The sequence below is a fragment of the Oryctolagus cuniculus genome, chromosome 21 (assembly GCF_964237555.1).
Source record: "Oryctolagus cuniculus chromosome 21, mOryCun1.1, whole genome shotgun sequence".
Taxonomy (NCBI): Eukaryota; Metazoa; Chordata; class Mammalia; order Lagomorpha; family Leporidae; genus Oryctolagus; species Oryctolagus cuniculus.
Window position 1 is genome coordinate 6,917,931 of NC_091452.1, and position 27,697 is coordinate 6,945,627.

Consider the following 27,697-nt stretch of genomic DNA (forward strand, 5'->3'; position numbering starts at 1 on the left):
CAGCACACCGGGTTCTAGTCCCGGTCAGGGCGCCGGATTCTGTCCCGGTTGCCCCTCTTCCAGGCCAGCTCTCTGCTGTGGCCAGGGAGTGCAGTGGAGGATGGCCCAAGTGCTTGGGCCCTGCACCCCATGGGAGACCAGGAGAAGCACCTGGCTCCTGCCATTGGATCAGCGCAATGCGCCGGCCATAGCGCGCCGGCCATTGGAGAGTGAACCAACGGCAAAGGAAGACCTTTCTCTCTGTCTCTCTCTCTCACTGTCCACTCTGCCTGTCAAAAAAAAAAAAAAAAGAACTCAGAATCTGCTTGAAGCCGCCTGCTGACGGCCAGCCCCGCCCGAGACAGGTGACCCTGAGAGGGTGCCGAGCCCGGGAAACCGCCACCCCCAGCCCCCCGCCCCGGGCACAGCACAGGGCGTCTATGCAGGCCTTTAGTCTCGCTTTTCTCCCTTTTGTTTCCTCCTTGGATCCAGTTTACTTGCAAGTGCATGTGCCCCCAGCAGTGCGGGGCTTTTCCTGCCTTCCAGGCCGGGCTCTGCCTGGTCACCTACGCCCTCCCCTTTCCCCAGGGCACGTCCTGGGGTTCCCACTGCTCCCGTGACCCCGGCCAGCCCTCAGGCCCTGCAAGTCCGATCTCGCTCTCGGGCCGGTGTGGACACAGCAGGGATGGCACGGGAAGCCTTGTGCTGCTGCCTCCTTGTGCTGTCGGCTCGGTTACCGCTTTACCGGATGACGGACGGCACACATTCACAACTCTTTGTCTTCCTATAAATATCCAGGCATTTGGCCGGCACCGCGGCTCACTAGGTGAATCCTCTGCCTGCAGCGCCGGCACACCAGGTTCTAGTCCCGGTCGGGGCGCCGGATTCTGTCCCGGTTGCCCCTCTTCCAGGCCAGCTCTGTGCTGTGGCCCAAGTGCTTGGGCCCTGCACCTGCATGGGAGACCAGGAGAGGCACCCAGCTCCTGGCTTCGGATCAGCGCGGTGCGCCGGCCGCAGCAGCCACTTGGAGGGTGAACCAACGGAAGGAAGACCTTTCTGTCTCTAATTCTGCCTGTCAAAAAAAAAAAAAAAAAAAAAATCCAGGCCTTTGTTCTTAGGGGACTGTGGCCCGAGCTCATTCATCTTTGTGGCGTTCCCCCCACCCAGGCGCGGTCTCTCAGTGGGGGTCTGCGCACCACTGCCACTGTGCTGAGGCCAGGGCCTGCCCTCTGGCGGCCCAGCGCTGGCAACGTGGGAGAGGAGACGAAATTAAACCACACACACAGAGCTTCCTGCAGGGCTGCCCTAACCAGGAGGCCCAGGCCACGAGTGGGGGAGGGGCGGCTAGAGTAGCCCCCATCCACCTGCTGTCGGTGATAGGCGGGGCCGAGGGGAGAAGGTGAAAAAGGGGAGGGGTCCTTGTGGAAAAGGCTTCGGATGTGCACCCCAGCCCAGCGCCTCACGGCCTGGCCAACCTCACCCCCTAACCGGGGTGCCAGCTGCGGGCTCAGCCCTTCTCCGGTCTCACCTCATACCTGACACTGAAAGTTACTGTTTTTCATTGAGATAAAAAAAAAAATTCGGAAAACATAAAATTCTCCACCTTAAGATGCACAATGCAGTGGTTTTCAGTATATTCTCAATGCTGTGTCGCCCCCACCACCTAAGTCCATCACCCCAAGTGGAAATCCTGCACTCACGAGCCGTCACTGCGCTTCCCCTCCTGCAGCCCCGGGCAACCGCACACCCACTCGGCTCAGCTGCGCATCCCGGGCACATCCCACAGCGGGCGGCCGGCCCTGGGCCTCGCTGACCACACCCGCACGTCCCGGGCACATCCCACAGCGGGCGGCCGGGCTCTGGGCCTCGCTGACCACACCCGCACGTCCCGGGCACATCCCGGGTACATCCCACAGCGGGCGGCCGGGCCCTGGGCCTCGCTGATCACACCCGCACGTCCCGGGCACATCCCACAGCGGGCGGCCGGGCCCCGGGCCTCGCTGATCACACCCACACATCCCACAGCGGGCGGCCGGCCCTGGGCCTGGCTGATCGCAGCCGCGCTCCAGGGCCTCGTGCTGCATGGCCAGCCCTGTGCCTCTTCAGTCGACAACGGGTGCACACTGCGGTGGCTTTGGCTTTTCTGCGGATCTTGCCTTGTGTCCCCCGGCAGCCTCCTGGCGCCTCCCCGCTTCCTGGCTGGGCCTCCAAGCCTCTAAACTCAAGCCCGACACTTCGCTATTTCAGAGCTGCAACAGCTGCCCACTGCCCGCTGCCTGCTGGCCCCGGAGCACGTCCAGGTTCTGTCTGGGCAAACTGCGGCTCCCGGGGCAGCCCATGCCCCTGCCTTTTCGCACCACAGGGCCTCGGGGCTGCAGGCAAGGCCCAGGACTTGGTCCTCTGATGGACGTGGCCCTGCCAGGGACCGGAAGATGCCACCTCCTTCCTTCCAGCCCTCTGCACCCACAGTCACCGCCGCGGCACTTACCTTTCTTGGCACCCTTCTTAGCCTTCTTCGAGTCCTGAGAGAGAACAGGAAACGAGACACTTACTGGCGTGGGGGGCTGCCGTGAGGGGGACCTGGCACACACCTGAGGCAGGCTGCGCCCAAGATGCCAGCACCCAGGGGGTGACTCCCAGTGCCAGGCCCCTCCCGCAGCCTCCAGCCCCCACCCTGACTGGGCGCAGGGCTTCTGTGGGCAGAGGGAGGGCACAGTGGAGGGACGTGGCCCGGGCCCCCGTACCCTGGCAAACGTGAGCCTGTCGGATTCCGGGGTGCGGACCACCCCAAAGTTGCACACAGTGGACACCAGGGGCTCCCCTGCAAGCAGGGGCTCCAGGACCACCAGGCAGCTGCCCAGCACCTGCGTGACGGGCGGGTCCTGCCGGAGCTCGCTGGACGGCTCTTTCTTCCTCCTGGACCCCTTTCGCTCCTGTGGGGGAGGCTGGGAGGGTGGGGTGGGGCCAGGTGAGGCCGGGGTCACCCCGCGGGGGCCCCTGGCTTAGCCAGCCCAGCCCGGCTGGTACCTTGGGAGACTCCTTCTCTGCCTTCCCTCTCTTGTCTTTCTCCTTCTTCCCTTTCTTGGTAGGCAAGGAACTGTCCACAGAGGGTGACATCAAGGGCCAAGACAGGATCTGGAGTGAGCAAGGAAGGGAGCAGGCTGTGGCCGCCGGGCCCTGCCCCTGGGGAGGCTGAACGGCCAACGGGGAGTGGGCGACGGGGCAGCCGGAGTGGGCCGGGCAGGGCAGAGGGGCCCACCTTCTCCTCCATGACAGTCACAGTGGTCCCCGCCAGCAGGAAGGCCTTGAGCGGCACCAGGTCCTTCAGGCCGTGCTGCATCTCGTAGCCACAGGCGATCACCTCACTCCAGGGCTTGCGGGCCGTGCTGAACAGGACTGTCCTGGGGGGCGGTGCAGCCAAGGGCTCATCATGCAGGTGCCAGCATGTGCAGGACCCCGGCAGGAAACGGGACCAGAAGCCCAGGAGGGGAGGTCAGGCGAAGAGAGGCCTCCTGTGGGGCTGGACTGAGCTCACAACCGAGGGAAACGGCCCGGCCCCGTGAGGCAGCTTTCAGAAGTTCAGCCAAGTCAGAGTAGGAGAGCAGCAAATGTTACAAACTCCCACAGGCAGCCCCACTGCCTCTCAGCGATCCAAAGGCCAGCAAGCATCCCCGGGGCAGGCACTGGGCCTCCTGGCTGAGACTCCAGTTAGGACCTCTCGCATCTCAGTGCCCGGGGTTCAAGCCTGGCTCCAGCCTCCTGCTCACCACAGACCCCAGGAGGCAGCAGAGCTGGTCCAAGGAGTCGTGTGCCTGCCTCCCACACGCAGAACCAGAATGAGTTCCTGGATCCTAGCTCCGGCCAGGCTCAGCCACGGCCACTGCAGACGTGGACAATAAGAGCTGTCAGTCAGCGTGTCCCTCTCCTTCTCTCCACTTCTCAAATAATTTTAAAAATGCTGTGTGAAAATGAAGCCTAAAAGCCAGCGCCGCGGCTCACTAGGCTAATCCTCCGCCTAGCGGCGCCGGCACACCGGGTTCTAGTCCCGGTCGGGGCACCGGATTCTGTCCCGGTTGCCCCTCTTCCAAGCCAGCCCTCTGCTGTGGCCAGGGAGTGCAGTGGAGGATGGCCCAGGTGCTTGGGCCCTGCACCCCATGGGAGACCAGGAAAAGCACCTGGCTCCTGGCTCCTGCCATCGGATCAGCGCGGTGCGCCGGCCGCAGCGCGCCGGCCGCGGCGGCCATTGGAGGGTGAACCAACGGCAAAGGAAGACCTTTCTCTCTGTCTCTCTCTCTCACTGTCCACTCTGCCTGTCAAGAAAAAATAAAAAAAAATAAAATAATAAAAAAAATAAAATAAAAAAAAAATGCTGTGTGAAAATGAAGCCTAAAAGCCGGTGCAGCGGCTCACTAGGCTAATCCTCCGCCTTGCGGCGCCGGCACACCAGGTTCTAGTTCCGGTCGGGGCGCCGGATTCTGTCCCGGTCATCCCTCTTCCAGGCCAGCTCTCTGCTGTGGCCAGGGAGTGCAGTGGAGGATGGCCCAAGTGCTTGGGCCCTGCACCCCATGGGAGACCAGGAGAAGCACCTGGCTCCTGCCATCGGATCAGCGCGGTGTGCCGGCCACAGTGCACCAGCCGCAGCGGCCATTGGAGGTTGAACCAACGGCAAAGGAAGACCTTTCTCTGTCTGTCTCTCTCACTGTCCACTCTGCCTGTCAAAAAAAAAAAAAAAAAAAGCCTAAAAATAATGCATGTTTTCCATGAAATTTTTAAAATAATTCTTTAAATATAATTACTATGTATCAACTAAAAAGAAAAATGGCATTTAAAGAAGATTCCTATCAAATAAGACAAAATGCAGGGCACATAAGAAGTTCATGGAAGGGCTGGTGCTGCGGCGTAACCAGTAAGGCTGCCACCTGCTGCCTGCTGCTCCACTTCCGACCCAGCTCCCTGCTGCGGCCTGGGAAAGCAGCGGAAGACGGCCCTAGTGCTTGCCCCTGTACCCACGTGGGCCCAGCCCTGGCTACTGCAGCCGTCCTGGGAGTGAACAGCAAATGAAGACTTCTCTCTCTCCTTTCAAATAAGTGTTGTTGTTGTTGTTTAAAGTAGCTCAGGGAAGGCATGGGATGGGGCTCATTATGCTGGCAGAGCCAGACACGCAGCCTGGGGGTGGGGGGGCGCTAACCACACTGGGCCGATGGATCAAGGACTTGAACCAGAAAGGGTTCCAAGCGGAGCGATGAATGAAGAGCTCCGCCCTTTACCGTCTCAGGCCTTGAGCAACCCGGCCCCTTGGGGACCCGGGACCCGCTGCTTGGGTGCAGGTGCTGGAGCCCAGGAGGGGAGGAGAACGCCAGCCCCACCGGCGGCAGCTGGGCCTGAAGGGCAGGCCCCGCGCAGGCGGTCCCCTCACCCTGGGGACAGGCAGAGGTGGTCATCCATCCGGGGCCGCAGCTTCGCCAGCTCTTCGGCCGAGTCTGTGGACCTGGGCAGGGCGGCCGAGACCAAGGACAGCTCCGAGTCCAGCAGCTCGGTGGTGGCCGACTCTGCAGACTCCGCCTCCTCGGAGGCCTCCCCGCCCAACTCCTCCGGGAAGTCTTCGTTGAAGTCCTCACCCAGCAGCTCGGCGCTGGGGGACGGCTGGACGATCTACGGGAGACACGAGAGCTCTCGCCTCACGCACCTCGGGGGCCGCAGCTCTGCGTGAACCCGCAGAAGGGTGAAAACCCAGGCGGGCGCGGGTGCAGGAATCGCAGGGCGGGCCGGGGAGGGGCGGTATGCACGTGGGAATCGCCGGGCCCGGGGGAGGGGGCCAGGAATCAGAGGGCCGCGCCAAGGTGCAAAGCCACCCACGCTTGCAGGCGCAGCGCGGGGCGCACCTCGGCCAGCACGCCACTGTACTCCTTCCTGTCGCCCTCCTCATCCTCCACGAAGTCGTAGGTCACGTAATAGGTGTAAGAGGCGAACGGGCCTTCGGGCCCTGGCTCGGGGTCCAAGACGGAGCTGTCCAGAACCCCCCTGATATTGCCAATGGTCACCACCAACTGCGCCGCGTGTGCCAAGAGATCTGCCAGGGAGAGTGCGGGACTCAGGGGCCCACGGAACAGAGGCCGGCAGACCCCACCCGAGGAGAGGGGCGCCCCGGGCAGGGCCCCAGAGCTCGGCTGTGCCACGATCAACCGCGTGACGGTGGGGTCAGTCACGGTACCCCTCCCCGGCTGTTCTCCAGGTCTCATGGGACACTTGGCACAGGTGGTCACAGAGGGTGACCTCAGCACGTGTCCGGCACACTGCAGGCACCACTCTCCTTTATAGTTTACTCCGACCTTGGCGCTGATGCACCTCGCGCCATGGGCCGCTAGGGGGCGATCTACAGCTACCGCAGAGGTGGAGAAACGGAAGGCCCTGTCCCCAAATCTCAGAAACTGCACCTGTCCGGGTAGGGGGTCTCGGGGCCACAGGCGCCGGTACCCAGGAGGGCAGGCGCTGGGGTGCAGCTCCCCTTACCCCCGTGGAGGCTGAGCCCCCGGAACTGGTGCTTCTCGTTGGGGGACACGGTGATGTCGTCCAGCACACAGAGTGGGGCCAGGCTGTCGATGGTGAAGCCGCGGTAGTACGGCACCAGGGCCAGCGGGTTCCCCTGCAGCACCAGCAGCCGCAGGCGCCGCAGGCTCCGGAGGGCAGCCATCATGCTCTGCAGGTCGGTCAGGTCGTTGAAGCCCAGATCGAGGGAGACGAGGCTGGGCCTGGGGGTGGGGGCGAGACCCCAGGGAGTTCAGAAGCCTGTGGAGCAAGGGGCCAGCACCCTGCGTCCAGGGCAGAGGACAGCGGCCTGGCTGACCTCAGGGCTCCACGGCTTGCCTCTACCTCGCCTTGGTACCCAGGCCCTCTTCGTGGGGCCTGCCACGTGGCTGCACCTCCGGGCTCTGAGCGTCCCACGGCTCACCCCCCAAGGAGACAAGGGGCAGGAACCATGGGCCGCGGACTGCTCCGCACCCCTCCCGGGGACGCTGGGCTTTCAGGAACAGTGGAGCGTCCTGAAGATCTGTCCCGGGCGGTGGCTCCCACCGTGACAGGTGGTCCCTGCGGGGACACTGGGCGCTGAGCAGGGTGGGCGCGGGGGCACTCCTGGCGTCCAGAAGGCAGAGGTGGGATGCCCACCACGGTCCCAGCAACACCGAGCGGTGGGCCCACCCGGCGGTGAGCAGAGCCCCGGCTGACACCTGCGGGATCCTTCCCTGGGCTCCGGGGGTGCTGTCGTCACTGTCTTAGTTAATGCCCAGGACTGAGGCCCGCGGGGAGTGGGCAGCCGGGGCGGACTCGCGCAAGCCCTTCCCACGGGGGCTCTGAGTTACCAGTGGCTGGCGGTGACATACAGGCTTTCCAGTGGGCCCAGGAGCTTGTTGTGGCCTAAGCCCAAGTGCTGGAGGCCCGGGGGCGGAGGGTGGACACACAGAGACTCCATGCTGGCCAGCTCGTTGCCGTATAGCTCCAGCACCTGCGAGCAGAGCGGACAGCGGGGCTGGGCAGCAGAGGACTGGCTGCTTCCTCTGCCTGGGACACTCAGGAGGAGAAAACTCAGGTGTTCGCGCCCTGCCCCTCTGGGCCAACCGGACTCCCTTTATAAAAATTATGTATTATTTATGTATTTGAAAGGTAGAGTGCAGAAACACAGAGAAAGAGGAGAAGAGAGGGAGACAGGGCAGAAGGATCACCTTCCATCGCTAGTTCGCTCCCCAAGTGCCTACATGGCCAAGGGCAGGCCAGGCCAGTGGAGCCAGGAATTCCATCCAGGTCTCCCACGTGAGTTGGCACATTAGCAGGAAGCTGGATCAGAAGCACAGGTTAAGCTGCCATCTGCAACGCTGCCATCCCAGATGGGCAATGGTTCAAGTCTGGCTGCTCCACTTCTGATCCATCCCCCTGCTAATGCACCTGGGAAAACAGCAGAAGATGGCTCAAGTGCTTGGACCCCTGCACCCATGTGGGAAACCCCTATGGAGTTTTTGGCTCTTGGCTTCAGTCATCCAGCCTTGGCATTGTGGCTACTGGGGAGTGAATCAGCAGATGGAAGACCTTTCTTTCCTCCTCTTTCTGTCACTCTTTCCAAGTGCATAAAACAAAAATTTTTTTAAGTGCAGAGTAAGCACTCAAACTGGCACTCCATTTTGGGGTACAGGCACTGCATTTTGGGGTGCAGGCACCTGCGGCGACAGCCTACCCCACTGCACACGACACAACTCAGTGGCACTGGTTACATCCAGAATGCTACACCACTCTCACTACCTTTTCACCCTTCTGACTGGAAGCCCCCGAAACGCAGAGCGGCAGTGCCTGGGTCTCTCCCCAGCCCCCAGAGCCTTTAACTCCTTTCTGCGTGTCTGCACACACAAGCCACATGTGACTTGCCGTTTTGTGAGTGGCTCCCCTCACTTAGCACCACGATTTCAAGGCTCACCCACACTGCAGCTGGTGTCACGCGTTCCTTCGGTGCCACGGTAGATGGGCCATGTTTGCTGGCTGCCTGCCTACAGACCCTCGGGCCATCTCTACCTCCTGGCTGCTGTGCGCACAGGCGAACCAGAGTCTGAAGCCCTGCCTTTGCCTCTCTGGGGTGTCTGCCTGGGAGAGAACTGCTGGGTGGAGGGCTCCGTGTTTCACTTGAGGAAAGTGGCCTCCATCCTGAAGGCCTGGGCAAGCCTGCGCAGGGCTGCTGAGGGGCAGGGCCTCCAGCAGAGCTGGTGCCTCTACCTTGAGTGTCCTGGGCAGATTGGCCGCATCCACTTCCTTGATATGATTGGCGCTCAGAATCAACTCCTCCAGCTTTAGAAACTTCAGGAGGTCTTTATCCACCAGACTCACCTGGGAGGGAAGGACAGGAGGCTGGGGGTGGGGCGGGGCCGGGCGGCGTGGGCAGAGCCGAGTCCACATCAGGGAAACCGGGGCTCCCGCACCCAGCCCTGGTGCCACCCTGGCCTCCCCAGAAGCCTGTCCTGCATTGCTTCCTTCTGCCCCGACTCAGGGGCCTCTTGCCACCCTCGCCTCCTTGGACTGGGAGTGTTGTCTGCCTTCTGCTGGGGCCCGTGCCACTGGGGAGGGCAGAGAACATCCCCCGGCCTCCTGGTGGGCTGGCACTGAGGGTGCGTGGGGACGACAGTCGTCACCCTGCTCTCCACAGAGCAGGTCAGTGCCTGGTGGTCTCAGAGACACAGGGAGCCCTTCCTGTCTGGGCCTCTCTCCCTGGGGGCCACCAACTAGGCTAGTTTTCCCAGGGTGGAAGGGCTTTGCTGGAAGCAAACCCAGGAACCCGGCATGGCTCGGCCACCCCTCCTCCCTGCACCGTGCCATGTCCCGGTTCCAGGGAGAAGGAAGCCTGAGACGGAGTTTCCGTGCCAGCGCTGGGCTACTACCGAGCCAAGCAGAGGCGCTGTAACAGCAGACGTGAACACCAGCACTGTGCCGCCAGCCCTCCAGGCCCCGACCCTCAGGCCACATGAAGCCCATGGCAGGCCCTCCCAAAGGTCTCTGCTGAGACCCAGGAGGGCACACCAAGGCACTCCTTCCTGGGGGCATGAAGAATGGTGACAAGCCGGTGGGCTCCATCAGAGGGCAGGGCACAGCTGCCCTTGGCCGAGGCAGACCTCCTCCGGCCTCCACCAAGGAGCTGTGGAAAACTCTGGAGCGGCCACCCTACCCTCACCGCCACACTCACCTCCTTGTCCACCACCCGCAGGGTCCGGAAGTAGGAGTAGAAGAAGGAGTCCTTGAGCTGCAGCGGGTCCTGGATGGCCAGCTCTCGCAGGAACTGGTCCTCCGTGCTGGAGCCGCTCGGCAGAGCCCAGGGCGAGTGGGGGCTGCGCACGAGGTCCAGCAGGGCTTCCACTGTCTCCTCCTCTCTGGGGTCCAGCTCCCTCCACATTTGCCCAGTTCGAGGACCAAAGCGAGACTTATTCTGCAAGGGTGGATACGATGCCTCTCTCTAGGTCCAAAACTCAAAACCCGAAAGACAATAAAGGAGGATAACTGGGGGTGAGACGGTTGGAGCTCTGGACAATGAGTGGAAGATAATTTTGAGTAACTACTGCCTGTGGATATGACCTCAGAGGAGGGAAGACACAAAATGCCTGGAGTCCAACTCCTGCCCGTACAGGTTTCCTCTGGAGTTGGAGTAAAAGTGCTGAAGAGGCCAGTGCTGGGGTTCAGCGGCGTAAGCTGCCGCCTGCCACACCAACATCCCACACAGAGTGCCTGGTCCAGGCCTGTACCCTCTGCTTCCAATCCAGCTCCCTGCTAATGCACCAGGGAAAGCAGCAGGAGACGGCCCAGGTGCTTGGGTCTCTGCCACCCACATGGGAGACCTGGATGGAGTTCCTGGCCCCTGGCTTTAGCCTGACCCAGTCCTGGCTCTTGTGGCCACTGGGGAGTGAACCAGTAGATGAAAGCTCTTTCTCTCTCCCCCTTCTCCCTCTAACATTCTGCCTTTCAAAATGAATACATCCTTTAAAAAAAAAAAGTAAAAGTGATGATATATTTCACACTAAACTTACAAACATTTATGTACAGGGTGAGCATCCCTAAACTGCCAACCCAAAAGTCCAGCATGTTCCAACACCTGAAACTTTCCTAGCAACGACTGACATGACATCACCAGCGGAAAACTCCACACCTGACCTTGCGTGAGCCGTCACAGCCAAGCACAAAACTGCTTAAAATACTGTTTAAGAGACCTTCAGGCTACGTGTGCAAGGTGCACAGCCAGCAAACACGAATTTCAAGTTCAGGCTTGGGTCCTGTCCCCAGGACGCTGCACTGTGTCTCTGCAAATATCCCCAAACCCAGAACTCCCTGCAGCCCTGGCACGCTGCGTAAGGGCCCGGAGGCACTGCAGGCAGCCTGTGGGGGCTCTGATCACAAGAAAAGCTTTCTGAAGAGGCTGTGAGGCTGGAGAGGCAAACCCAGACCCCGAGGTGCGAAGCGATGCACCCTGCGAGCCTCCCTCCCACCCCTTGCTCCAGGCATCTGCGAAGCCTCAGTGCCCCTGCCCTGCCTGGCGCCCAGCACGCTGCCCCGGCTCTGTGCACCCCTGGCTGTGGCTCAGCTTTCCTACAGAAGGGAACCAGGAAGCAAAAAGGGGTTTTGCCCACTTCTCTGTGGGGAGGTCCAGCTTCCACCAAGGCCACCAAGACCATTCAGACCTCTCCGGGCCCTGGTTCTCCATGTCACCATTTTTGTCCCCATCCTGGGCACCTGACTGATGACCCAGAGCTTCTGGCCACACAGAGTCAGGGTCACATTTGTGCAACCCGTGCCCAGGTTGAAGTCAGAGGGGAAGGCCATTCGTGGGCAGAGAAACCACTTTCCTTCTACAGCTGTAGCAACTCATTTCCTTCTGTTTCCCCTGAGCCTGGGAAGCAGGGGGCAGCAGCTCCAGCCCCCTGAGCCACGTCAGGCTCCCCTCCCTCTGAAAGCCATGGGGGAAAGGTCCGTGACCCCAGGGGCAGGGAGGGGACCGCGGGGTGGAAAGCCTTCTCGACACCCGGCTCCCAGGAAGGGAAGCCCCAGCCTCTGCCCACCGGTGCCTGCAGGTTGAGAAATCGTGCTCAGACAGAAGCCCTGCCCCCACAGGGAAACCTGCGTCCAGAAGCTGGAGTCCAGCGCACAGCCCTGCTCAAGCCAGGCCCAGGTGGGGGCCTGGTCCGGGCAGCCCCGCAGCGTCCCGGTGCCCACAGCCACTCCCCGGCCCCGGCCCCGGCCCCGGAGCGCGCACCCAGCTGCCCGTGCCACAGGGGAACTCGCGCAGGCACAGCTGCCGCAGGTGCTCGCGCACCGCCGCGCTCACGGTCCCCGGCCCGGACGCTGAGCGCCCCTCCATGGCTGTCCGCCACTGTCCGCGTTGCTAGGCGACCGTCAGCCGCGGGAGCGCGCCAGATCCAGCGCTGATCAAATCGCGAGAGGGGGCAACCGCTGGACCCGCGCTTCCGCGGGCTGTCAACTTTCCGCGGAGGAAAAGCCCTCCAGGCTGGGGGTCAGAGACCTCCCCCACATCACCTGGCTTTTCTCCCCCACCCTCATGTTTAAACCTGGGGCAGCAGTGCCCGCAGCCTCACACCCGGGGCTCCCAGCGGGACTGAGCACTTCCCTGTGCCGGTCACCACCTCCGCCCCGCTCCAGGCAGGGCGTCCTGGGCTGGGCCGCTGCGGCCTGACCCAAGCCTGAGGTCTCCGTCTCCTAGATTCTGGCTTCTAGAACCGGGAAAGGCAGATCGTGGCGGAGGTGTGATTTACATCCCTTAAACGGTGCCATTTAAGGGGCTACCGCTTGGGCCGCACACATCTCATGACCCAGTGGCTGGTTCGAGTCCAGCTCTGCACTCCTGGGAACCTCAAATATGTGGTCCCGGCCACGCGCACAGCCCAGGCAGGCATCCGGGGCTGACCCAGTGGATGAACCAACTCCTTCTCTCTCCTCTGCCTTTTAAATAAATATATGTACACATACACATACGTGTCTAAGTGTACACATGGGCTTTGCACAGCACAACTCACCACAATCTAATGTTCAACATTTTTCTCCTCCCATAAGGAAACCCTGGACCCATGAAAGCAGCCCACTATTCCCACATCTGCCCAGCCTTTTTTTTTTTTTTTTTTAGAATTATTTTATATTTGAGGCCGGCGCCGCGGCTCACTAGGCTAATCCTCCGCCTTGTGGCGCCGGCACCCCGGGTTCTAGTCCCGGTCGGGGCACCGGATTCTGTCCCGGTTGCCCCTCTTCCAGGCCAGCTCTCTGCTGTGGCCAGGGAGTGCAGTGGAGGATGGCCCAAGTGCTTGGGCCCTGCACCCCATGGGAGACCAGGAAAAAGCACCTGGCTCCTGGCTTCGGATCAGCGCGGTGTGCCGGCCGCGGCGGCCATTGGAGGGTGAACCAACGACAAAAGGAAGACCTTTCTGTCTGTCTCTCTCTCTCACTGTCCACTCTGCCTGTCAAAAAATAAATAAAAAATAAAAAAATAAAAGAATTATTTTATATTTGAAAGTCAGAGTTACACAGAGGAGAGGCAGAGAGAGAGAAAGAGAGGTCCTCATTCCACTGGTTCACTCCCCAAATAACCGCAATGGCTAGAGCTGTGCCGATCCGAAGCCAAGAGCCAGGAGCTTCCTCCAGGTCTCCCACGTGGGTGCAGGGGCCCAAGGAGTTGGGCCATCTTCTACTGCTTTCCCAGGCCACAGCAGAGAGCTGGATCGGAAGTGGAGCAGCCGGGGACTCAAACCGGCGCCCACATGGGATACAGGCCCTGCAGGCAGAGGCTTTGCCCGCTGCGCCACGGCGGCGGCCCCTCATCCCGGCTCTTGACACAGCAGCCTGCACTCTCTTCTCCTCACTTTCCAAACCACCGACGTGGCTCCCACCGTGTCCTACAGCATTCAGACTCCCCCAGTGAAGTTCAAATTCCCCTTGTGGAGTTCCCGTGACCTCATGTCACCCAACCCAGTGAACCTCCTCAGCCCTTATCTTCTTTGACCTCTTCGTGGCTTAGGAGGATGCCAACCGTTTCCTCTGTCGAAAAACTACTCATCTCGTTCCATGACAGCATGTTCTCCTGGTACTTTTCTCTCCCTGCTCAGTGTCGTGGACGAAACCGTCTTCCTCTCCTGGTCCCATCACCGAGGCACGCCCCAGGCCTGCACACCCTCTTGGGTCTCACACGGTGGTCTTCCACAGGCACACAGTCACAATACACGGATGGCAGCCACGTTTGTGTCTCGAGTACCTTCCTTCAGGCTCCATGGCCTGCAGTGTGTCGTCACCCAAGCATCACGTACTAGCTCTAACTTCCGTGTTAGAAGTCTGATTCGTCACTTCGGGCAAGCCCCACTGTTCGTCGTAGCACCACCATCCATCCAAACCAGAGACCCAGAAGCCACCCTCAACCCTCCCTTTCCATCGCCACCTCTTGGAAGCTTACTTCCCAAACAGGTCCTCAGCCATCCGCGTCCCCCCATCTCCACTGTCATCACGGCTCTGTGTAGATCCTTGAGCCTGAGCACAGGTGGGACATTCAGGAGGACATTGAGATCCTGAAGGAAAAAGGCATTTGAGTGTAGTGAATAGAGGTCAGGGGTGAGCACGCTGGATGTGCATTAATTAAAGGGCTAAGCACAGGAGACGGGGCGGGCAGGGACAGGAGGGGCTAGTTCTGATGCTCCAGACCACAGGAGGGCACAGTAGGCTAAGAATGGTCTCTAACAGTTTATGGTATATTTTTAAATAACTGGCAGAGGTCAAAGGTCCCAAGTCATGAAGTGAGACACATCTAAAGGGATGGCAATGCCGACACACTGCACGCATGGACCAAACTATCACACTGTACCCCGAAAATGCATACAAGCACTAGGGGGTCACTGAAACAGAGCCAGGGGCAGGAGTTCAGCTCAGCAGTTAACGTCCCACTTGGGACGCCCGCATTCCACATTCAAGTGCTTGTGTTCACGTTCCTGCTGTGTTCGTGATTCCAGCCTCCTGCTCGTGTGCACCGTGGGCGACAAGCAGTCATCACAAGTGGCTGGGTTCTTGCCACCCATAGGGGAGTCCTGGACTGAGTCCTGGCTCCTGGCTTCAGCCTGACCCAGCATTGAGGAGAGCACCAGTGAACAGGAGCTCTCTGTGTCTCCGTTTCTGTATCTCTGCCTTTCAAATACATTAGTAATTAAAAAAATAAAAATTAACGGGCAGGCATTTGGCCTGCTGGTTAAGTCAAGGGTTCAGATGCCCACATCCCACGTCAAAGCACCTGGGTTCCATGTCTGCCTTCAGCTTCCTGCTAATACGGACCCTGGGGGCACCAGTGGGAGTCAAGTTACTGTGTCCCCGTCATCCACGCGGGAGATCTGGGCTGAGTCCCCAATTCCCAGCTTTGGCCCAGCCCGGCCCTGGCCATTGCAAGCTTCAGGGGGCAAACCAGCAGATGCAAGGCCAGTTTCAGTCTCTTTCTCTCAAATGAATAAGTAAATGGGAAACAAAAACTTTAATTTAAAAAAGTGGGGGAAGGGAGACAGGGAGTGATCCAGCCTACAGAGAACAGGTGCCACAGAGTGGCAAAGTGCATCAGGACAGCATCACAACAGAGGAGCAAGAGGAGGTCCTGAAGCTGGAGGTGGCTGGCACCATGAGGTACCAGGAGTGGTCAATTCAAATGACAGCTGAGGGGAACCCAGGAGGGCTGGAAACACCAGGTCACTGGCCACGTGCCAGGATAATTCAGAACGTCTGCAGAAAAGATGCCTAACAACAGAACTGGTGAAGCAGAAGAAAGAATATCTGACTTAGAAGATAAAGCACAGGAAATTATACAGTCAGACCAAACACAAGAAGAAGAAATTAGAAAACTGAAAGACACTGTGGGGATCTGTAGGATACTATCAAATCATCCAACATATAGGAGTTCCCAAAGGTGTGGCAGGAGAGAAAGGATCAGAAGGCTTTTTTAGTGAAATAGTAACAGAAAATTTCCTCAATGTGGAGAAAGAAAGGGACATCCAAGTACAGGAAGCACACAGAACTCCTAATCGACATGACCAGAAAAGATCTCCACCACAACACATTGTAACCAAACTCTCCGCAGTAAAACACAAAGATTCTAAAATGCGCACGAGAGAAATGCCAGATTACTTTGAGAAGAGCTCCAATTAGACTCACTGCAGACTCCTCAACAGAAACCCTACAGGCAGGAGAAAGTGGCAAGATCTATTCCAAGTCCGAAGAGAAAAAAACCTGTCAACTCAGAATACTATACTCTGCAAAGCTCTCACTTATGAACAAAGATAAAATAAAGACCTTCCACGATAAACAGAAACTGAAAGAATTTGTCACCATACGTCCAGCCCTGCAGAAGACGTGCTGCACACAGAAACACAAAAAACATGGTCATCCTTATGGAAAGGGTGAAGGAAGTTCAAAGGAAATCCAAAGTAAAAAATAGGAATATTTATGGAAAAATGGCAGGGCAAAGTCATTACTTATCAATAGAACCTTGAATGTAAATGGCATTAACTTTCCAGTTAAAAGACACAGATTGGCTGAATGGATTAAAAAAAAAAAAACCATTTATTTGCTGCCTAATCTCACAGACAAAGATGCACACAGACTGAAAGTGAAAGGATGGAAAAAGATATTCTATGCTAACAGACACCAAAAAAGAGCTGGTGTAGCCATCCTAGTATCAGACAAAATAGACTTTAATGCAAAAAACTGTTAAAAGTCGGCCGGCGCCGCGGCTCACTAGGCTAATCCTCTGCCTAGCGGCGCCGGCACACCGGGTTCTAGTCCCGGTCGGGGCGCCGGATTCTGTCCCGGTTGCCCCTCTTCCAGGCCAGCCCTCTGCTGTGGCCAGGGAGTGCAGTGGAGGATGGCCCAGGTGCTTGGGCCCTGCACCCCATGGGAGACCAGGAAAAAGCACCTGGCTCCTGGCTCCTGCCATCGGATCAGCGCGGTGCGCCGGCCGCGGCGGCCATTGGAGGGTGAACCAACGGCAAAGGAAGACCTTTCTCTCTGTCTCTCTCTCTCTCACTGTCCACTCTGCCTGTCAAAAAAAAAAAAAAAAAAAAAAAAAAAAAAAAAACTGTTAAAAGTCAGGAAGATATAACTATTACTAATGTATATGTACCGAATTACAGGACACCTGGCTATTTAAAAGAAATGTTAAGAGATTTAAAGGGAGGCTGGTGCCATGGCTCACTAGGCTAATCCTCCGCCTGCGGCGCCAGCACCCTGGGTTCTAGTCTCAGTTGGGGTGCCGGATTCTGTCCTGGTTGCTCCTCTTCCAGTCCAGCTCTCTGCTGTGGCCTGGGAAGGCAGTGGAGGATGGCCCAAGTGCTTGGGCCCTGCACCCGTATGGGAGACCAGGAGGAAGCACCTGGCTCCTGGCTTCAGATCAGTGCAGTGCGCCGACCACAGCACACCAGCCATAGCGGCCATTTGGGGGGTAAACCAACGGAAGGATGACCTTTCTCTCTGTCTCTCTTGTTCACTGTCTAACTCTGCCTGTCAACAACAATAAAAAAGAGATTTAAAGGGAGACAGAGATTCAAATAATGGGGGATTTCAATACCCCACTTTCAGCAATGGACAGATAAACCAGACAGAAAATCAGCAAGGAAACAGCAGAATTAATCAACACTATAGACCAAGTGGACCTAACAGATATCTACAGAACTTTCTGTTCCACAGTTGCAGAATAGACATTGTTCTCAGCAGGGCATGGAACCTTCTCTAGGATTGACCCTTCGAGAAGCAATGACTTGAACTGCCCTTGTCTTGACTATTGAGGAACAGTGTTGTTTTTTTTTTTTGTTTGTTTGTTTGTTTGTTTGTTTTTTTTTTTTAACAGAAAAATGGGACTGGGAATGGGAGAGGGAGGAGGAGATTGGGTGGCAGTGAGGGTGGAAGGGCGGGTATGGTGGGAAGAATCACTATATTCCTAAAGTTGTACTTATGAAATTTGTATTCATTAAATAAAAGGTTTCTTTGGGGGAAAATATGTTTATCTTGGTGCAAAAATATGAAATCCATGCATCACTTTCCAAAATACATATTTTTCATGAACTTCTGGAAGTATCAGCTCTCTATCATTGCCAGGACCAACACCATGAACTTAGCACTTTCAAAAACACAAGACTGACAGTCTCACAGTTTCTGTAGGTCAGAGGCCCGTTGTGGACAGCCTCTGCTAAGGGTCCCCAGGAGTGAACGTAAAGGTGCTGCCTGGCCAGCACCTCCTCCTGGGCTCAGGCCTCCCTGGCGAGCTCACTGGCTGCGGCCCAAACGCACTTCCTCCTCGGCCTTCCTACAGCCCCTCCACCTTCTGTCAGCAAGGACAACTGAGTGCTTCTCAGGACTCTGCCCTCCTATTTTCAAGGGCTCAGCTGATTATGGTGGCCGGTATTGTAGACACAGCGGTGTCACACACTGCCCAATGTGACACCAGCAAACTGTGAGCACTGGTTCAAGTCCCGGCTGCTCCACTTCCCATCCAGCTCCCTGCTAATGGCCTGGGATAACAGCAGAAGATGGCCCAGGTGCTTGGGCCCCTGCAAGATGGAGTTCCTGGATCCTGGCTTTGGCTTGGTCCAGTTCAAGCCCTGGCTGTTTTGGCCATTTGGGGAGTGAACCAGTGAATGGAAGATCTTTCTCTCTCTGCAACTCTCTGCCTTTTAAATAAATAAATAGATCTTTTTAAAAACGTATAAAGAGCCCACCTGGGTAATCCAGGATAATTCCTCTATTTTATCTGTTTATTTACATTTTAATTAATGAATTTGAGACAGAGACAGAGAGAGAGAGAGAGAGAGGGAACTGGTTCACTCACCAAATGTTCATAACAGCTGGGGCTGGGCCAAAGCTAAAGCCAGGAGCTGGAAACTCAATCCACGTCTTCTATGTGGGTGGCAAGAACCCAACTATATGAGTTATCACTGCTGTCTCCCAGGGTCAGCATTGGGAGGAAGCTGGAGTCAAGAGCCAGAGGCAGGCTCTGAACCCAGGCACTCGAACTGTGGGCCACAAGCATGATAACCAGTGTCTTAACCATAAGGCAAAACGCCTGCCTCTAATTTCTCTATTTTAAAGTAAACTCACTAGTAACACTGCATCTACAGAGCCCTTTTGCCTTGCAATGTGGCATAATTATGGGATAAGAGCCGTGCCTACCCAGATTTTGCTAGAGGGGTGGGAGCCACTGCAGTGCTGCAGGCCGCTGTGTCAGGAATGGGACGAGAAAGAAGAGGACAGCAGCGGCTGGCGGGAGAGGGGGACTCAGGGTGGCAGGAGGTCCCTGTAGTGCATCTTGGGATCTGTGGGCTGCCCAGACCTGCCCTCGTCACTGGCTCTGGACTCCATCCAGGGGCTGAGGTGATGCACAGATGCACACCAGCATCCCAACCTCACCTCTTCCCAGCAGGACTCCTGATTTCCCATCTTCCTCACTGCATACCACTCACCCATTTGCTTTCTTAAAATCCCAGGAGCCACCCTTGGTTCACTTCTGCCTCAGTCTGTGAGCCAGGTCTGCGGCCTCCATCCCCTCCCACGAGAGCTGCCTCTCCCCACGTCCTCCTGCTGCTGTAGACTTCTCCCACTCTACTCTGTACTCATAGCCTATCTTTCTCTCTCATTTAAAGTACACAAAGTCTACATTTCACTACCTGAAGCCATTCAATGGTGTCTCGCCACACTTGGAATAAAAGCTAAGTTCTTGCAGCCACTGATTCAGTCCCCAAACAGCCTCAACAGCCAGAGCTGGACCAGACTGAAGCCGAGAGCTAGGAATTTCCATATGGGTGTCAGGGGCCCAAATACTTGGGCCATCACGCACTGCCTCTCAGGCACGTTAGCAGGGAGCTGGACTGGAAGCAGAGCAGCCAGGACTTGAAGCAGCACTCTCCTGTGGGGCAGGGGCTTAACCTGCTGTCTACACCAGCCCCTTAAAGTCAAGTTCATCATGGCCACAAGGCCCTCCGGGATCCGGCCCCTGCCCACCTCTCTGATGCCCTCCCCTCTCCCACTTCACTCCAGCCCCTGCTCTTGGAGGGACAACAGGCTCACTGTTGCCTAAGGCCTTTGGTATTAGTGTCCACATGTCCCGGGGCCTGGCTCCTCCTTATTTGTTGGGTTTGGCTTAAATGTCACCTCCTCAGACAGGCTTTTCCCCACCTCTTGACTTAAAGCAGATCACCAGCCCGCCCCTGTGTTGATTTGCTAGGTCTGGTCCTTAGACCTTGTCTAAATTATTCTTGGCCATTCCCAAGGCCACAGAAGACAGCCTGATCAAGGATAGTGTTCAACATAGGAACAAATGATAGCCAGCACCGTGGCTCAATAGGCTAATCCTCCATCTTGCAGCGCTGGCACACCGGGTTCTAGTCCCGGTCAAGGTGCCGGATTCTGTCCCGGTTGCCCCTCTTCCAGGCCAGCTCTCTGCTGTGGCCCGGGAGTGCAGTGGAGGATGGCCCAGGTCCTTGGGCCCTGCACCCGCATGGGAGACCAGGAAAAGCACCTGGCTCCTGGCTTCGGATCAGCACGATGCGCCGGCCGCATCACGCCGGCCGCGGCGGCCATTGGAGGGTGAACCAACGGCAAAAGGAAGACCTTTCTCTCTCTCTCACTGTCCACTCTGCCTGTCAAAAAAAAAAAAAAAAAAACAAAAAAAAACAAATGATTTCAGCAAATGATCCCTGGTTCTAGGGCCTAGATTGCAAAGGTGCAGCACAGTCCAGGGGTGCCTGAGGTAGGGTGGAGTGTGGGGGGAGCCTTAGACTCACCACGCTCAGAGCGGTTAGCCGGGCCATCCCCACAGCCTGGCATGGGCCCAGTTTCAGAAATTTCCAAAGATAACCCCATCCGTGCATCCTACAGACACTCCCTGTGAGGTGCCTACCCTCAGCTCCTGCAAGTCATCTGATCCTTGGCGGCTGTGCCTGGCAACCGGCTGCAGAATTTCCTTTAGTCATTATCAACGAGCCCTTTCCAAGAAGAATGGCCCAGATGTGTGTGTCTTCCTGTGTCGTGACAGTGTGTGTGCACACTGAGTCAGGCTGCTGCCTACCTTGAGGGTAACCTCACTGTTTCCTTCCAGCCCTACTTTCACTCAGCATGGTCTGGCGGCCACATCTTGAAAGAGTTTTCTGGAGAAGAGCTGAGCAATGATTTTGCCATGGGCGGGACACTGACTCCCTCTGCCTCGCTTGGGCCCTTTATATATCTCCCGGTGGCCATGGCGAGCACGTCTGGCTCTGGGAGCTGCTGCCCAAGTAGGCCTTGCTTGCTGTCTTGCCATGGCCTCTCATACAGGTACCCGGCCTGCTGCTCTCTGGTGGAAAGCTCTGGGAGATTTCCACCCTGCAGAGCTCAAGAAGGGCTTCTTCAGTGACTGAAGCTGGGGTGGGGGGCGGGGGTCTGACTGGTCACCTCACACAGTGGCTCTTTCTCCAGGACTCACGAAGTCTGCTCTGTTCCTGTTCTGCTATGCGGGAAGCTGGCTGTTGTGCCGAACGGCACCTACGCCATCACCGTGCGACATGAAAAAGATATTCAGAGAATTAGAGACCTTGTCTAAGAAGCTGCTGGAAGAATATGTAAGTACCCTCAAGATTTCTTGTCCAAACTATCTGTTTGCAATGCCTTCCATTACCCCGGCTGTGGACAGGGCTGAAAGCTGCAGGCTCAGAGTCTCCGGAGGGCACAGGTGCACTCAGGAAAGCAGCAGAGGCAGAGGCCGGCCCAGAGAGCCACAGCCTTGGTGATTTCTCCTGGGGTGTGGGGCCTACGCTAGTGGCCACAGGACTAGGAAATGAGCTGTCCTGCCTCAGCCGGGCCACCTCACACGCAGGGGCAGTGCCAGCCCATCTAAGCTGGAAGATGTCCAAGGAGGATGTCTCGCTGCCCGGGGGGGCAGCTGGCTGGATTAGACGTCCCAGCCGCTTGTCCGTGTCAGCTGAGCCTGGCTGTCAGGAGTCAAGGGTGGGACTAAAGAGGTGTCAGTACTCAGGGATCAGGTAGCTCTAAGTAAACAAGCAAACAAATATCAAAACCTGGACGCAGCTGGAGAAACTGGCACTGCCCTTCGCATCTACTCTGGTGGTTGTGTAGCCGTGGCCTCAGCAACACAACCCAGGCGCACACAGTGACAGACGGCTCAGGCTGACGGGTGCTCTTAGCCATTCGTCCTCCCCCAGGGCTAACAGTCTGCAGGAAGAGAGAGGGCTGGGGGTGGTCTGGGGTCCGTGGTTGGTGTGGAAAGCCCTCCCTTGGCATCTGGGAGGCCCCGAGGGACAAGCATAGGACGTTGATTGGGGTGGCTGTCAAGGGGCAGGCTGCAGAGGCTGCAGAGGCCTCAGTGAGATGGGGCAGGAGGCAGAGGGCACAGGTGCCGGGGCTGCTGCTGCATCTCGAGCCAGCTCTGACAAGCAACTGCAAAGGGAGTGCGACGGCCACAGCCCCAGGAGGTCATCCCAGCAGGCAGCTGAGGGTGATTCTGGCTGGTTCCATTAGCCGCCGGACTTCTGGCTGTTACTGCAAACCTAATGTTTGCCAATTCTCCTCCCCGTTCCACAGAAAATAAAAGAGAGTAACGTGCCGCAGGCAAAAGCACAACCCTCGCTGCCGTGTTTTGCTCCCGGTGCCCACTCATCAAGCAGCATCGGAGCGATCCAGATGCATCTCAAGGCCATCAAAGATCAAAGCAACAGAACTCTCATTGAGATCATCACAGAACACCTGGACAAACTCAAGGACAAACCAGCCCAGGACGAGCCGGAAGCTGGCACGTCTTGCAAGTCGGCGCCTACTGTCCTGGAGTGCAAAAGCTTCGCGCTGGCCGTTCTGCAGCAGTTCTCGCGGTGCATGGCCCAGGTTCATGACGGCCTGAGAAGCCTGGGAGCTCGGTGCGAGGCCATCACCATAAGCTACGAGGTCCACACTGTTGATGAAGAGTTCTAGTGAAGCCGGAGTGCCGGGTCCAGGAAGGCTGAGGACTCCCCAGTCCACTGCTGCCAGCCCTGGTGTGTAAGGAGTGTTTCTCTCCTGCGCATGGAATTCTATTTATTTTCATAATACCCTTTCGAAGGCAGGAGGGGGCTGCATTAATTTATTGCTATTTATTGTGCTCCTTGGAGGAGCCCCTCAGAATCTATTTAATAAATTATATTGAATTTTTCTTGTCATCTGTTCTGGATTTTTGTGAGGGTGTTAAAACTAGCAAATGGGAATCCAAGTTGGGTGGTATCGTGGCTGAGGGAGTGCAGGAAGGTTCCAGAAACCCATGCGCACACAGTAGACATTATTTGTGTCACTACCATTTCCCCCACCAGACAAACTTGGTAACAAAAATAATCTCAACAGCAATAAACATTTACTGAGCGTTTTCTTTACGTCATGACAGTGCCATCTCTGATCTCCCTGTGGGAAACTGAGGCAGGCAGCCACTTAGCCCATGCGCTGTTGAGTGGTAGAAGCCAGGCCCAGTTAGTGCTTCACTGCTCTGCCCAGCCCGGCCCCTCCCAGCCACACCTGGCACAGAGCAGTCAGTGTCCTGTGCACGGCCCCCACAGCATGCCCAGGGTCCCAGGGGTCTGCTCCATCTTTCCACCAGGGGTTCCTTTACAGCCAGGCCCACAGAACTTCCCATTTGAGTAAGTGTGGGCTCCAAAGCTGTCAAGGGTTCTTGGAGACAAACTGGATGGGTGGTTCTGGAAGTATGGTCTGGTTCTTGGCCCGGCTGTGGCAGCAGAGGGTGACATCACATTGGAAATGCACATCCTGGGCCCCTCCTACAGAACCAGACCTTCTGAGCGCAGTCAGCAATTGGTTTTGTAATTTTTACATTATTTAAAAAGATGTATTTATTTACTTGAGAGGCAGAATTACAAAGAGAGGGAGAGACATAGAGAGGTCTTCCATCTGCTGGTTCACTCCACAAATGGCCGCAATGGCCAAAGCCGGGCCAACCTGAAGCCAGGAGCCAGGAGCTTCTTCGGAGTCTCCCACGCAGGTAAAGGGGACGAAGCACTTGGGCCATCCTCTGCTGCTTTCCCAGGCCATATCAAAGAGCTAGATTGGAAGAGGAGCAGCCGGGACTTGAACGGGCGCCCATATGGGATGGTGTTGTAGGAGGCAGTTTTACCTGCTACACCACAGCACTGGCCCCATGATTTTTTAAATTTTATCTATCTATCTACTTAACTTAATTTGAAAGGCAGAAAGACAAGGGAAAAAGAGATTTTCTATTCACTGGTTCACTCCCCACATTCCTGCAACTGCTAGGGCTTGAGCAGTTCAAAGCCAGGAGCCTGGAACGTCATCCCAGTCTCCCTTACAGGTGGCAGGGACCCAAGTGCTGGAGGCATCACTTGCAGCCCCTCAGGGTGCACACAGGTAGGAAACTAGAATCAGAAGTGGAGCTGACTTGAGCACTGTGGCCATGGGACAGCCGTCTAAGTGGCATCTTAATCATGGTGCCAAACGCCCATCCATCAAGCAGGTCTTTTTTTTTTTTTTTTTTTTTTTTTTTTAGTGATTTTTTAAAAGATTTATTTATTTGAAAGGCAGAGTTACAGAGAGGCAGAGGTAGGGGGAGAGATAGAGGTCTTCCATCTGCTGGTTCACTCCCTAGATGGCCGCAATGGTTGGAGCTGGGCTGATCTGAACTCAGGAGCCAGGAGCTTCCTCTGGGTCTTCTGCACGGGTGCAGGGGCCCAAACACTTGGGCCATCTTCTACTGCTTTCACAGCCCATAGCAGAGAGCTGGATCCGAAGTGGAGCAGCCAGGACTTGAACTGGCATCCATGTGGGATGCCGGCACTGCAGGCAGCAGCTTTATCCACTATGCCATAGCGCCGGCCCCACATCAAGCCTGTCTTAACAAGCACTCTCAAGCCCAAGAACCGCTGATCCTAAGCCAATCGGCACCTTCATCTAATCTCATCTTTGGGAGAACCCAGGCCCAAAGAGAACGCGTGGCTTGTGTAAGTTCACCCAAACGGGGGAAGTGGCTCGGACTCTGAGACTCCTCATTCTCTCTCGCAGGTGTGTTTCTCCTCAGCTCCCACACTGGGCTACACCTCCTTTGCAACAAGGTGGAGTTTGAGGACAGTCCTTCCAGAAACGTCCCCTGTGGTGCACACACTCACTCTGATTGTTCTTTATCAGAAAACCTTCACTTTTATTAGAAAAATCCCCCAGAGTAGGCATTTGGCCTAGCAGTTAAGACGCCAGCTGGGACACCTGCATCCATATTGGAGTGCCTGGGTTCAAGTTCTGGGTCCACTCCCAATTTCAGCTTCCTGCTAATGCAGACCCTGGAGGGCAGCAGGAAATGGTTCAAGTAGTTGGGTCCCTGCTACCCATGTGGGAAACTCAGACCCCAGACTAAGTTCCTAGCTCCTGGTTTTGACCTGGCCCACTCCTGGCTACTGTGGGCATTTGGAGAGTAAACTAGCATATGGGAACTCTCAAAAAAGATAATATATCCTTTCAAAGAATAAAATCAGCCTCTTCTAGTCTATCATGATAAAAGTAAATGATTGACAGATACCTGAAATGGTGAACTTGAATGAGTGAGTGACGCACAGAGGCCCAGGATACAACAGTGTGGACAGCTCCCTGGAGCAAGGCACACCCTGCCAGTGAGATTTTAAGGAGAGACAGGGAAGCTGCACAGCCTCCAAGTACCTGCCATGCACCAAGGAACCGAGTGGGGAAGGCACTGCAAACAGCCTTCAAAGGGTTCCAGATTCAGACTCCAGGAGGGGAAACTCAGCTTTCCCTGCCCCCTGAAGGTGGGCTGGACTTAAGGACCCACTCCCTGTGACCAGAGCCCAGAAGAGGGCCCTGGCAGACACCACCTTGGCCAGCAAGCCAAGTGGACATCATCAGTCCCATGGGTGCTGTGCCAACCTGACCAGGTGATGGGCGCCTCACTCCCTCTGTGGCCTTCTGCCCCAAACCCCATCCCCCACCCCCAATCCTGTCTCCATCAGACCCACAGGGAGGGGCCCTCGACAACACCCCTACTCCAAACATGTCGGGGTTGTGACAAACAAGGAAGGGCTGAGAACTGCCACAGACCAGGGGATTTGGGGACTCAACAGCACACGGGGACCTGGGCGCACCCTGGCCTGGGCAGCAGCCGTTAGCAGAGAAACTTGTCAAAACCCAAGCAAGGTGCTGGTGTGGCACAGCATCTCGTCTCCGAGCTCCGGTGCAGTCCTGGCTGCCGGCTTCCGATCCAGCTCCCTGCTGACGGTCCGGGGAAGGCAGTGAAGACGGCCCAAGTGCTTGAGCTCCTGCCACTCCATGTGAGCCCTGAATGATCTCCAGGCTCCAGGCTCCTGGCTCCTGGCTTTAGTCTGGCACAGTCCTGCCACTGTAGCCATTTGGGAAGTGAACCAGAGGACAGAAGATGTCTCTCCCTGTCTCTCCCCTTCTGTCACTCTGCTCTTCAAATAAATCTTTATCAAGAAATAAAAACCCAATCCAAGCCTACTGTCTAGTTCCTAACACTGGGCAGTGCTAAGTCTCGGTGGTGATGAACGCATCGGGGCCCTGGAGGGTGCTCAGGCGTGGGCAGCTGGGTGAGCTCTGTGGAACGCTCCATACCGTCTGCAGCTTTTCCATAAATCTAAAATAATTTCACATGGAGGCATTTTTTAAAAACTCGGTTCTCAGTCAACTGGCCACGTTTCAAGAGCTTGGTGGCCATGGGGCCGGTGGCTGCCATGCCGGACCACACATGACAGAAGTTCTTGTCATCCCTGGGTGCTCCGTCCGTGGCTCTGGCCCTGGAGAGAGGACTTTGGTCAGACCTGCTACGTGCTGGCACTCTGTCCCAGAACGGGAGGGAGTGGAATGTAACTGATTTCCACCGATGGAGACTCCCAAGGCTACACTGGCTGCGGGCCCCGAGCACATGCCCAGAGCTGTTTACCCCTGAGTCATTTTCCTCGCTGATGGACAGAAGAGAGCTGGACACCAGTTTCTCCTCCCCTCCCCTCCCTGGGCTCCCCTGTGTTGCACTCAGTCCTTCATAAATGAGTTAAGTAAACCCGGAGGTGTGCCCCTGCTGGATGAGAAGAGGGGTCTGATGGTTTTGCCAGGAGAGACTGCTCCGGGCCTTGCCGGCTCCCTGACAGGCGTGGCTGTGCAGGGTCAGGGTGGCTGGCAGCCTGTGCTCCAGGAGGCGGCCCCGGGAAAGGCTGGGGAATCCAGGGAAGCCAGGCTGCAGCTGTGCTGGCAGCGACGGGCGGACTCCGCCGTGAGTCACAGGCTCCCAGCACCCCCCACCCCAGGTCTGCTTCTGAGGGGGAACCTGGGGCTCCACGGACCTGGTGGCAGCCTCGCATCTCTCAGCTTTCCACCGAAAGCCAGTGCTTCTAGGGATGACTCAGCCGCTGGCCCCGGTGCTATGCGGAGTCCGCGGCCCACTTCTGACTAAAACCACACTGGAGCTCCTGGCCGGCCCCTGGCTGAGCTGCTCCATGCGGAGGCCCAGGGACCAGCCGCGTGCCTCTCCCTTCCGGGGCACGGCATCCCAGACTCCACTCTGGGGGCTACAGTGCCAGGGCCCTGTGCTCAGAGGGCCCCCAACTTATCTTAACGCTGTGCTTGTCACGGTCTTAAAAGTCCTAGTGATTGAAAACTTATTTTCACTTTATGTGAAAGACGGAGAGAAACCGGGAGAGACCTTCCATCTGCTGGTTCGCTCGCCAAACACCCTCAACCTCCAGGGCTGGGCCAGGTGGAGCCGAGAGCCAGGCCGCCTGGGTGCAGGTCCAAGCACCAGGGCCTGCTCTGCTGCCCTCCCAGGTGCACCGGCATCGGCAGGGAGCGGCCGGGACGCAGGGCACCCGCCCTCAGCGACCCGCGGACGCAATTTACTGATATAGTCTGCCCCCCTTAATGTACAATTCTAATTCTTTCCTAGTGCAATCATGCACAAGGACATTTGGGGCAGGCTGAGTGTACCACGGCAGCCAAGTAAGATTACCACGGAGGGCCCGGTCCTGGCGTAGTAGGTTAGGCCGCTCCCTGCAAGGCTGGCATCCCATCTGGGCGCCGGGTTAAGTCCTGGCTGCTCCACTTCCGATCCAAGTGCCCGTTAACGCGCCTGGGAAAGCAGCAGAAGGTGGCCCCAGTGCTTGGGCCCCTGCACCCGCGTGGGAGACCT

General features: G+C 57.1%; 2 protein-coding genes across 5 annotated transcripts in view; one reads left to right on the forward strand and one right to left on the reverse strand.

Annotated features, from left to right (window-relative positions):
• LRRC43 (leucine rich repeat containing 43) overlaps positions 1 to 27,697 on the reverse strand; it is a 29,343-nt gene that overhangs the window by 1,273 nt on the left and 373 nt on the right. Inside the window, exons 1-11 of one of the 4 annotated variants that reach the window (XM_051837775.2) lie at positions 11,750 to 11,964; positions 9,695 to 9,934; positions 8,734 to 8,844; positions 7,338 to 7,480; positions 6,490 to 6,728; positions 5,862 to 6,049; positions 5,396 to 5,631; positions 3,239 to 3,380; positions 3,007 to 3,114; positions 2,724 to 2,924; positions 2,468 to 2,501 (exon numbers count right to left, since the gene is read on the reverse strand). In XM_051837775.2, coding sequence (XP_051693735.1) covers positions 2,468 to 2,501; positions 2,724 to 2,924; positions 3,007 to 3,114; positions 3,239 to 3,380; positions 5,396 to 5,631; positions 5,862 to 6,049; positions 6,490 to 6,728; positions 7,338 to 7,480; positions 8,734 to 8,844; positions 9,695 to 9,934; positions 11,750 to 11,854 — 1,747 coding nt within the window. In that variant the 5' untranslated portion in view covers positions 11,855 to 11,964. Of the gene's footprint in view, positions 1 to 2,096; positions 2,502 to 2,723; positions 2,925 to 3,006; positions 3,115 to 3,238; positions 3,381 to 5,395; positions 5,632 to 5,861; positions 6,050 to 6,489; positions 6,729 to 7,337; positions 7,481 to 8,733; positions 8,845 to 9,694; positions 9,935 to 11,749; positions 11,968 to 13,948; positions 14,068 to 27,697 lie in introns of those variants that run through there. The other 3 variants (XM_051837776.2, XM_070066148.1, XM_051837774.2) reach the window with 3 other exon arrangements.
• IL31 (interleukin 31) lies at positions 20,499 to 22,697 on the forward strand. Its single transcript, XM_070066154.1, has 3 exons — positions 20,499 to 20,588; positions 20,968 to 21,110; positions 22,090 to 22,697. The coding sequence occupies exons 2-3, from the start codon at positions 21,054 to 21,056 to the stop codon at positions 22,471 to 22,473; spliced, it is 441 nt and encodes a 146-aa protein (XP_069922255.1). The 5' UTR covers positions 20,499 to 20,588; positions 20,968 to 21,053; the 3' UTR covers positions 22,474 to 22,697.

Excerpts from the sequence above, each read along its gene's own strand:
- IL31 (XM_070066154.1), top strand. The coding sequence starts at position 21,054 with ATGAAAAAGATATTCAGAGAATTAGAGACCTTGTCTAAGAAGCTGCTG. Across the intron at positions 21,111-22,089 it reads AGAAGCTGCTGGAAGAATAT|AAAATAAAAGAGAGTAACGT; the intron begins GTAAGTACCCTC and ends CCCGTTCCACAG.